Source organism: Astyanax mexicanus, chromosome 12 (assembly GCF_023375975.1).
Source record: "Astyanax mexicanus isolate ESR-SI-001 chromosome 12, AstMex3_surface, whole genome shotgun sequence".
NCBI lineage: Eukaryota > Metazoa > Chordata > Actinopteri > Characiformes > Acestrorhamphidae > Astyanax > Astyanax mexicanus.
This window is the reverse complement of record NC_064419.1, coordinates 27130993-27142950: the sequence shown is the minus strand read 5'-3', so window position 1 is coordinate 27142950 and position 11958 is coordinate 27130993. Positions and strand designations below refer to the sequence as shown.

The 11958-nt window shown below is 37.8% G+C and overlaps 1 protein-coding gene across 2 annotated transcripts in view; it reads right to left on the bottom strand.

Annotated features, from left to right (window-relative positions):
• Nucleotides 1-2005: 2005 nt before the first annotated feature.
• Nucleotides 2006-11958, bottom strand: part of antxr1a (ANTXR cell adhesion molecule 1a) — a 72530-nt gene continuing 62577 nt past the window's right edge. For both annotated transcript variants that reach the window (XM_015601706.3, XM_022671120.2), the window contains exon 18: nucleotides 2006-8129. In XM_015601706.3, coding sequence (XP_015457192.2) covers nucleotides 7773-8129 — 357 coding nt within the window. In that variant the 3' untranslated portion in view covers nucleotides 2006-7772. The remainder of the gene's footprint in view (nucleotides 8130-11958) is intronic.

The window sequence follows — 11958 nt, the reverse complement described above, 5'->3', positions numbered from 1 at the left end:
CCGGTCTTTGGAACCAGCTAATGCTTAACTGTGGTGCTAAATAGACTGTGGTTGGGTTTTTGGTTGTCCTGGTTTGTTTGACTGAGGTCTGGACCTTAGGTTTGTGTCTTTTGGATTCTGAGCCACTGTGCTGCATTGGTTGGGATTCAGGGATGAGGTGTGGCTGTCTATGAACTGTATGAGCTAACTGTGTTTTCCCTCACTAGGTATTACATGCCTTGGCTGTAATCTTGGAGGTCCTGCTGAGTCTCGGTTTTAGTGCCAGATCCAAGAAAGAAACTTGGAAAATCTGAGCAGCAGGTTGTTCATCTTCTCAATCGAATAAATGACAGAAATTAAAATTGATCTAATTGTTTTTTTTTTTTAAGTTTTTGTTTAATTTATTTAAGCCAACATATGGTAATAATTTACTGTAAGACACTGTTTAGAAGACTACATGACAACTACATAAACACTCTGGTAACACTTCCTTTAAATCCTGTATTCATAATGCAGAATGAATGCATATATAATGCCTTATATGGCATATAGGATATCTTATGGCTATCATAAGCTTGTATAATAACCTTTTTATTTTATTTTTAATTTAACACTTTGTTAATATCACAGTGGCAAATTTGCTGTGTGTAGTCAATTAAATTACAAGTTACAATACATTTTTGTACTGTTTTGTAACAATGCTTCACTTAGATTATAGTGCAGTTATTTTATGTAATTTAAATATTTTTAAAATTTATTTTAATGTCATTTCTTCCATTTTATTGGTAATGGGAATATGACTAGAGATCTGGCATGGTGGAATGTATTTACATAAAGTTGAGCTCTGTTGAACCTTTTCGCGGGACTGCGAGGCTACATTTGACATGCAACCCAGCATACACCGCAGCATGCAGCGGCTCTCTCCATTGAAATGAATACGCTGAGGTTAAAATGCTAGTGGACACGTACCGTTAAAAGCTCTGCTGCCGAGGCTTCAGAGCACCACAGCTGTGACCAGTAGTAGTACAAACACTGACTGCACCGGAGCTCAAAAATAATGCACATACGCATTTGGTGGAATTGAGCCTTAACCATTCACATATTGGTCTTTGTTGGCTTTTAGGCCTATATGATTGTATTAGCGCCCCCTGCTGTTGTTTGTTGTTAGATTCTAAATTTTGGTTGTTGCAGAGCGACAACAGATGACTTTTCCAGAACGCACAGATTGCCAGTACACCCCGCTCACAAGAGAAAAACTTGAGGCGGTATGAGTGACTTGTTGCCTGCCAGTGTAAACGCAGGGTAGGCTAAGCTCTGTTTACCTAATTTCTTTATTATGTTTGCTCTCAGTCAGCTCTCTTTCACTTACTTTTCTCACGCTAGTCTGTCACATAAAATTTGATGAAAATCAGTTTGAAAATGTAGTTTTGCGTAAACTGTAGGGATTAAAAATATGAAATAGTATTATGTAACAGAAATTTTCAAGTACAGTAGAAATCTACAAAAAAACAGGAGTGCAACAGTGATTATACTTTATTACATTCCATTTTGCAAATCAGTTAGCTTGCCAGCTAGCTGTACTGAGATATCTAACAGCTGAATCTTAGCTTACAAAATGATTCTGCCTTAAAGAAGATAACACTCTCTTCCTCTGTATTACTGTGTTTGAATTTAGGGACTACAAAATAACACAACAAAATGGCAAATAGACATATTAGCTAGCATGCTAGCTTTTGGTAATGAGCATTTGGGTTAGCTTTAGTTTGCTAATTAGCATTAACGTTATTTATTTTCTGACTGAACAGTTTTAAAGAAACTGAGAGAAACATAGCTTTATGGTTCAAGTTTGTCCTGTTTCTTTATTAAAGTAACTGTCTCTATTATCCAGAGAAAGCTTTTTACAACATTTTGGAGCATTGCTGTGAGAATTTTATTGAATTTAGCAGCAACAGCATTTGTGAGGCCAGGATAATGAATGATCATAATGAACTCATTCCAAAGTACTGCTCTGCAGCTCAGCCTGGTATTAGGGGTGAAGGGTTTCTTTATTGGCAATATGTTTTTCTCTACAGTGACTAGAAAAACTGTGTGTATCTTTACTGTGTATCTGTTGTGTCCACAAACATTAGCAAATTAAGGCTCAGTTTCCCAGACATTGATAGTCTAGTCTAGTCATGCCCTATGTTTCCATAGTGTATACTGTATAAGCACTACAGATTTACACATAGATGAAATTTACACATACACATACATTGAAAAAGAAATAGACAAACTCCTGTTCTTATTTACCAATATTTTAGTGAGTGATGCAAAACACAAGTAAAAAGCAAAGTAGCCAAAAGATGCCTGCTGTCCTAATCCGGTTGAGACAGTGATTTGTCTAAGATTCCTTTCAATCTGCCAGCATGGAAAACTGCTGATTTAGCATGAAGAACAGGCAGTACATGTCATACAGATGCTGTCTTGGCACATAATAACTTAGGAGTTGAATATGCTGAAAACGCTAAAAAAAACACAAGAACAAAGGATTATTACACATTATGTCAAACTGTGAAGTGATTTATATACAACAGGTACATAAAAAACAAACAAACACGCACTTCTGGCAATTTTATTAGTCCTTGGCCAGAACACGTTTTTGTTGGCAAGCAAACAGCTACTCATAATCGTCTCTTGCAGATATTCTAGGTCAGTGTTCTCTAGGGGTGTAACAGTACACGTATTTGTACCAGATCGTAATGGTTTTGTGCACACAGTTGTATTGAGTCGTACGATACGTGAAAAGCTATAGATGAAGTGTCCACATTGTGAATGAGGTCAATGAATGTAACGCAGAACCAAATTTTACAAGTGAGAGTTCCTTTCAGGAGCCTTAATGCTGTAATATGATTGCAAGTAATACTGCATTCCATTTAAACTCAGATGTCAGAATTTCTGAGTTCCAAGTTAAAAACTTTTATAAACACTTCCAACTCTTTGTGTATCATTTTGTGTATTATGTGTACCTATTTTGGTTTGATTAAGTGAAGTGTTTTAAACAGTGTTCAATTCTTGGAATGTTTAAAGGAGAAATGGACTTGGGGTGAAACAGGTACAACTTAAACAAATAGGTGGGACAGGGGAACAGATTGCAAAATTAATTTAGTGGAAATGCATGAATTCTAGCTGTTACAGAAAATATATCTATAATATTTGTGCATTTCCACAGAATTAATTTTGCAATCTGCTCCCCTATTTTTAGATGTGTGCATAAACAGTGTTTTTAATAATAAACTATGTGTGCACTTTCAAAGCTCTCAGTGCCTCATTTCAAATATTAGGGCGCTCAGAATTCTACCAATGAAAGATGGAGCTACTTTGAGCTTGTTAATGGTGTAAAAATAGCAATTACTTTGCATGGAAAGCTCTATGCCCCCATTGCTTGCATTGTAAGTCTGTTGGGTCCGTTTCATACCAGATTTCTCCTTTAAGTGGAATGCTGTCAATTTTGATGTAATGTGAGTCCCAGCTCCAGCATTTAACTTCTGAGAAAAATGGAACGTAGTACAAACTATGTATTTGAATCGCACTGTGGGGCTTTTGTTGACTTTCTATTTTCTTTAGTTCCTCATATTTGTTAATCTTTTTAAGGACCTGGCATCCACATGTGGACGTTACATTTTGTGTTGTCTAGACCACAAAACAAAATTTAGCTCGACAAGGGCCTGGTGTCCTCTTATCAGGCTATTATACTGTCACCAAGTGGTGACAGAAGAGTTTAACATGTTACAGTTTCGAATTTATTCAGAAATTTAAATGAACAGTAAATATAGTAAACGTTTAGTAAATGTTTTTTCCTTTGTAATTTTTTCGTGTTGAAGCAGCACTTTAAATAAGAGGGGCACAATTGTTATTTCTACTTTTGTTTTGCACTCAGAAAAAAAATGCTGCTGCACATCATTACTGATTACGACTTTGTTGTGTTCTATTGAAATAATGTGTGGACATAATTTTTCTAAGAAACTACATCATGTAAAAAAAAGATTATTTTTTGTTTTTACAGTAGTCAGGTGCCAACTACCCCAAATAGCAAAGAGAAATATAAAATGTGGAGGTTAATTCTTAATCACTCAGTGTTCCAATTGCTTTTTTACATTTTATTTCAAATTCTAAAATCATGATGGATAAGATAAATGAGCCTGAGTTGATGGACAGATCTATAGTGTGTGTGCAGAACAACATTGAACATGCTATGACTGTATCTAAATCTAGGTTATTTTTATGCCTTTTATGCCTGTGGAGAGAGATTTTTACTTTACTGTATCGAACTTGATGCGAACTGGATGCGAACTGTGATGTCAAAACCCTGATCTGAATCATGAATTTTGTGTACTTCTACACCCCTAGTGTCCTAAAGACATAATGAAACAGTATGCAAGACTAATGAAGATAATCTGAATGCTCAGTTTCAATGTAATCTACTGAACATCTCAAGCGTGGAAGTAAATTCCATTAGAAACTTACTGCTCCACCACCAAGCTTCTAGCTTAATGCACTCCAAAACCAAACACCTCAATCTGACAGCTAAGAAAACAAAACAAAACAAAAAAAATATATCACTTATCTGATATCAAATCAAAAAAGGAAAGAGATACTTATATTTATACATAATACATGTATAAAAGTATGCAAAACATAGGTAAATGTACACCTTTACAAATATGGATTGTGCAATGTCAGGTGTTAAGTATATCTTTGCATTGATAGCTCAAGGAACCTGTGCATGGTTACCTTTTCAGGTCTGACCAGCTTTTGAAACCCCCTCTCCCACTTAAAACTTGGGATATTAGTGGGATCTCTTAACTGGAAATGTTTGGTCTTACACACATTAAGACCGTAAATGTTATTTGCTGGGACATAACATGAACAGCTCCTTCATTAAACATGTGTGCTAAACACTCTTCCAATGTTTGTTGGCTGTGATCTAGACGTCACTGTCTTTCATAGTCATGTATTGGCTTCTGATTAAACATGAGCCTCCTGGTAACATCCCAGGAAGTGTGTACCAACACTGTATTCACACTATTTCCCTTCTGTTGAGACACCATTACATTCCTGGGTAAAAGTGCATGTGTAAAGGGACCACAGCTCTCAATTTCCCCATTTTCTCTAACAGGCACAGTCAGTTCAGTGATTAAAGAGAGCACTATTGCACCAGCACAACTGACTAAGGCTGTGTTCACACTGCACTGTGGGTTGGTAGACCAGGGATCCTCAGTTCTGGTCCTAGAGGTTTGGTGTTCAGCACAGGTTGGTAATTTTTTTTTACGTGCTAGACACTGGCCTTCCACGTTTGAAATTGAAGTTCCATGCAGTCGGCAAATGTAAATTCCATATTTTTCATTGGAGTAGTACTATATCGGTCAGCCATATACCATTTACCATAATTTTTTCTGACTTTTGCCTGCAGCAGTACTGAAATTTGTGTATTTATTGGAAAAGTGCTACAAAGGGTTGTTTAAATAATGCCATAGAAGAACCATTTTTGGTTCAATTAGAGATTGGAGAGTGAAGAACATTTACATTGATAATGAACCATTACATCTACTCTTCAAAACCATTTCTTCAAACCCACTTTTACAACAATGTTTGTTTAGGGAACCAAAAATGATTCCCTTAATTTCTTTAATTGTAACCTTTGTAACACCTTTATTTTTTACGAGTGTGGTATAAAGTTGTTGTTCGCATGTACACTGCCTTGCCAAAAAAAAAAGTTTCCACCTGGATTTAAATAAGTAAATGATCTGGGATTGCTGCAGTTGGTCAGGTCTAGGTTCAGCAACAGTATGTGCTGAAAGAATGAGGTCAGCTGATTACCTGAATATACTGAATATAGACCCGGTTATTCCATCAATGGATTTTTTATTCCCTGGTGACACAGGAATATTACAATATTACAATGTCAGGATTCATAGGGCTGGAATTGTGAAAGAGTGATTCAGGGAGCATGAGATCATCATTTTCACACATGGATTGTTCACCACAGAGTCCAGATCTTAACCTCATTGAGAATCTTTGGGATGTGCTTCAGAAGACTTTGTGCAGTGGTCAGACTCTACCATCATCAATGCTGAAAGATCTTGGTGAAAAATGAATGCAACACAGGATTAATATAAATCTTGTGACATTGCAGAAGCTTTTTGGAACTATGAAATACTAGAGTGTTTGACCTTTTTGGTGGCTTTTTTTGGCCAGGCAGTGTCTATGTAAATGCTTATAGCTAATGTCCGAGCTGAACTTCCATGGAAATGTGTACTCAGAACATTCAAGTGTATTCAGAACACACAGTACATACCCAGCCAGCACTATATCGTTTAAAAGCACATTGAAAAAAAAAAAGCTCATTGGTGTTTGTTGAAACTAGTGTATTCAATTTTGGTTGACTGGTGAAAAGACATTTATATTAGGATTTATTTTATATGTGTAGATTAAGTTGAAAGTGAAAGTTGAAAATGTGTCTTTTTCACGTCGTTAAAAATAAAAGTTCGAACATAAACATCTTGAAAAAGATGCTTTTTTTTCTTTCACTTTCATCTAGTGATGTGCAATCAGTGTTTCTGGGCCTTTTACCAATCGTGAGTGGAGCTAGATGCCACATTAACCTTACCAGGCCTCAGGCCATGGCTTCAGTAATGTGCAATTAGTCTCTTAAAAGTTGGTACATAGTTGGTAAATTAATCTTTTCCATCTCTATTTTTACCCAAACTTATGCTTTTTCAACTTCTTTTTAACAACATAGTGCTGGGTGGGATATGACACCCCATAAGCTTATCCTACTACCATGACAAGATGTAATTTCCCATTGCTGTGGGGCACAGAATAACATTGAATGCTGCAGATCATAAGAAAATACCAACATGTAAACACAGCATTAAAAAAGTAAGTATTTCCTTTGGTAAGATTCCTGTAGATGCTGCTTTACACATTTACTTTACCAAAGTAACCCTAAGGCCAAAAATCTCAAAGTACAACACTCTGACATCATCCACTACGTTTACGTCATTGGCACAAACTTGGAATAATTCCTCACCGAACGTTCAGAAATGCACAGTTTGGTGCAAGTGTTGGTAAATTCAGAAGAAAGAAAATATGTGCGCATATTGCAACTCTGCCCATTCTATACATATCTTAAATGGGTCATTTTTTGTGGCCCTTCCTTTGGATTTTATTTTTGGTCAAATTTGGATGATTTAAGAAGTCAGCATTTGGTAAATATCCATGTGCTCATCCTTAGATCAGTGTACTTCCCTGCAACCACCATTATCTCAGTATATCACAATGTTCTCAAGCAAATGCAAGGTTCCAAGCAAGTGGCTTCAAAGCAATATCCATTAGGTCGCTGGTGGGAGAGTGGTAATGGTCCGTTTCTGAGAGTTCGCTGTTAAGCTTGAAGCTGTGAAGGCTTGACTGGTGTGTTCAGTGTCGTCTGTAATGTTGCTTTAGTCCGTGCTGAGTACAGTTTGTACAGTTTTAGAGGTTGAAAGAGGCTTGTACTCGATTTCCTTGCATTTTTCAAGACAGCGGAAGCTTTGATCCCCCTGGTGGGTCTATGCAATTTAGCGTTTTATTTGGCTGTGAAAGGCCACACAGTTAGACAGCCCTGTTGTGGTTCTGCAAACAAGAGAAGGAGGATATGGGAAGTGGAGTCTCCTGCTAACTTCCTGCCCTCAGGTTTCTGCTTTCCTGAGTCTCCTAGGAGAGGTTTTCACCCCCCCCTCCTCTTCGTTCCTCGCTCTCCAATCAGAGCGCTGTTCCTAGAAAGAGGGGCGTGGTGGTGGGCGATCAGGGGGTGGAGCTCTGCATGGAGGTGGGGCCTGAGGGGGAGGGGGCAAAGAGCCTGTGGGTGAGGGCGGAGCAAAGAAAAGAGGCGAGGTGGGCGGAGACCAGGCTGGGGGTGGAGAATATGAGGGAGGAGGAGTGATGGGTGGGGGTGGAGTGATGGAAAGAGGAGGTGGGGATGATGGAGGAGCGCGGGGTGGAGGGGGTAGTTGGCCCTGGGGTGGAGGAGGGCTGCAGCCGTTCTGGGGTGTGTAGATGGGGGTGGAGTGGTTGTAGTTGGGGTAACGAGGTGGAGTGCTGGACTTGATGCGGGTGAAGTTCATACAACGACCCTGGAAGAAGACAATTAAAGAAGGAATTAATAGAATGATATTAGCATAGCAAAGTTGTAAATAGTTGTATATGCATGCTGCACATGAAACTCCTCCTCAACCTCCATTGTCTGCAGTAGTTAGTAATAGAAAATATTTAGAAAAACGAGTCGATCAGGAAAAGCACCTGTGTCTATGTTATCCCTTGAATTAGTATTCAAATCCTCGCCCACCTTGGCTCACAACCGTCCACAGGGAGCGCTGAAGCAAGGCAGTGACATTGTCTCGTCAGGTAGGAGCTAACAGCGCTAGGAACAGTATAGCAGTTCTTTCCTGTGTTATTTGTGGAAATATCACATCAGTGTTATATGCTTTGTCCAGTAAATCAGAGCAAAGTAACAAACGGTTAGAATTTGTCTATGGAACATCACCAGTGAAGTACAATTGAGATAGGTAGGTGTATGTTTAGAACAATTCTGTTTACACTAGTTAAAAGTAAAAATTCACCCCAACCCTGGAGTGTTTTTTTTTACTATCTGGACCTGGACTACTCACCTCTGTGTGTAACTATAGTTTACATAGGATCTTCGGTGGATTTCGCGTTTTACAGAGACTCTGAGTCTGGATAAGTGGCTGAACTGCACTTAGCAGGGCATTACACATATTATAAAGTAACATATGACATTGCAAAGACTGCTATTCGTGTAAACATGTCTTTGTTTTAAAACGTTTTAACCGTTGTCCGTCTCCTGGTGTGACAGTGCTGTAAGCCATTCAGAGGCATGTATGAATATTTTTGCAGGTAAGAATACTTATAAGCAAGATCCGATATTCTATCATATCAGTGCATCAGCTTTAGCAACTTTTAAACATTTAAAGACTTGATTCCAAAGCCCAATCTCATTTTACCACTTGTCCTTACCCCTTATTTTTTGAGTTAAGTGTCAAGGTACACTCCAAACAGAGGACTGTGGGAATCCTAAATGCAGCTCAGCCAAAGTCACGCTGACGATTTCACCAGATACAACACCAGCACTGCAAGCTTTTCTGGGAATGTGTATACAGTTCACACCAGGTCCCGTCTGTGGAGTGGAGGGGATGGAGCCGTTACCTCCTGCAGTGGAGGATCATACTGAGGAAGCTGTAAAACTCGACCTAAACATGGTTTTAATGACAGTAAGAGGAAAAGAAGGCTTGCTGTTTTCTCAAAACACTTGAGGAAAATTACAGAGCCCTGCTTCCCCTCAGATAATGAAGTTTATGGACAGATTGAATCTCAGGCTGCTGGTTTCATTACTCCACAAAACATCTCAACAACACAGCATGTATTAAGTCTCCAGATGAGTTTCTACAGAAACAGAATTATTACACACAGTTTAAAGTCTTAATTCAGTGTTCACCAACTATCCCTCTGGAGATCCAGTTCCAACATCCACTCTTAGTCTTCCTAAATAGAAGCTCTTAGATTTCTGGATCAAATGCATTAATGTTAGATCAGGTAAGGACAGGTTAGATGCAAGAAAGAAAATAAAAGGAGCTACAAAGGCTTCTTTCAGCAAAGCCATAAAAGAACCACATTTGGTTCCATTAATGATCATGTTTTGAGAAGTTTGAGTATAAAGAACCATTATTTTGTTTTAAAAATCATCAAATGAGGTTTCTTTAAAGTTCTATAAACACAGATTGGCGACCGTCTTTTAAAATTATTGGTTGATCTTTAATACCAATTAATGTAGTGGTTAAATGTGGTCTGCATCATTTGTTGATTTGTGTGGCTGGTGGTGTTTGGTAGCTCTGCTGTGCTAAGTGATGTACTTTCAAGAGGGGTATCCAGTTAGAGGTGTTTAAATGACTTATTCTGCATTCTCCAGGAGGCAGAGTTAGTTTTACACATATCTAGAAATATGTCAGTTGAAGTTACAAAATAAAAAATTGTGTATCGGAGTACAATGCTGGTTTAATGAATGTGTGCACTCAATCTCTGTACTACCAATTAGCAACTAGACAACAAACTACAGTGCCCTGTGACCAAGTCTCACACAAACCTGCTGCAAAACTCACAGCTATGATTTGATTGGCTTTCAAAATTGGCTAGTTAGACAAGTGTTGTCTGAAAATATTTTTGATGAGAATTTCTTAAAACAAATGACAAAAAACACAAGATTTTTTTTGTATATTAAGATTTAAAGAACAGGAATTTTTTATGTTTGTTATTATGTTTTATTATGTTTATTCTACACAGAACCACTATCCACCACTTAACCTACAGCTGTTCTCTAAAGTTTATATATTTTTGTAATGATGGTTAAACAGTGTCTGATCTTTGGTGCGAAACAAAGTAAGCTGTACAAAGGAAAGTGTTGCATTCTATTAGAAACCATAAAAACTAAGATCCTTGTTTGCTGGTTTAGTGGGTCCATGCTTACAAAACCAGAGGCAGGCAGTTTGTAACGTCACATGCTTCTGTAAGATTATTGGTTGATTGCAACGCAGAAATCTGATTACTGTCTGACTGATTTAAACCCAGAGCTTTCCTATTATCTTATTACCCAATTGCATGTAAACGTGTAAATCAGATTACTGACAAAATAAGATTTTCTGTAGTTATTGTATTTTAAGTCCTTGTACACACACGCACTGTATTTTTGAGTTCCTAAGCTTCTTCATATAAACAATTTTCTATCAAACATCTCCAAATTACTTTACTAACTTAAAAAAAAACAATAGTGGAATTTCTCTTTAGAATGATTCAGTGTGTTTTAAGCATGCTAATTAACAAATGTACATTTTCAATACATTGCTAACATCATTAGCCTACAGTCCAAAACTATTTCAAAAGATTCATTAGATTTTTGGCCAAACCACCTCTTTAAATGCTTCATTTATGTACTAGACCTCAAACTCAACTCAATGCTAATAATTCAGAATGTTAGTCAATAAAGGCTTTGTTCTCAAAAATATAAACAGCACCCACTGGACAACCGATCAGATCATTTTTTCCACATTATGTCGTAAAATCTCTATTCTCTCAGTTATTGTTACAGCTGAATCTGGCCTTCAGTGAAGCTGAGGAACCAACAAAGGCTTTCTTTCTTTCTAGACTCTGTTCTATTTTCCGACCAAGCCTTTCTCTCACACACACTCTCACACGTAGTTTCCGTCAATGCTGTTTCTTAAATCTAAATTCCACTGTCCTCCGTTTCAATAGTTACATAATACTGAGGCAGATGTCCACTGTCTTTCTCACTCTCGCCTTCTGTCTTCTGACTATCCTTTGCTTTATAGCCTCTGTGAACCCTGAGAAAATTCATATCTGCACATGTGTCTCGGAGATGTTTCTAACTAAACCAAATAACAGAATGAAACTATATATGTACACACTATGTGGACAAATGTATAATGTTTTTTCTTAAACTAAGGATATTAAAAGGAGTGTTTCCTGCTTTTTGCTTGAGTAAGCAAAGTTTTTCGCTGTCTCTACTGTTCTGGATTGCATTCTTGAAGTCTTTGAGGGCAGTGATATCCCTCTATTCCTGGCAATAGTTACATTTACAGTTCACATACTGCCATACCACCAGAGGCGCTGCAGAGCGCTGTGTAGAACAGCGCCGCCAAAGAAGCACAGTAGCACAGCTTGCTAGCTAACGCTAGCCAGTTAGCATAACAAAGCTAGCTCAGCTCAGTCTCACGCTGTCCTGCCTGGAAAAACATGGGAACAGAACTTGTGAAGCTGCTGCTGCTGCTCCTTGTATTATGAGTAATTATCGGCCTTTTAAATATATTAATACTGTAACTTAAAAGATAATATAAATGCACAGTGAACTAACCAAAGGAACTGTGATAAACTGAT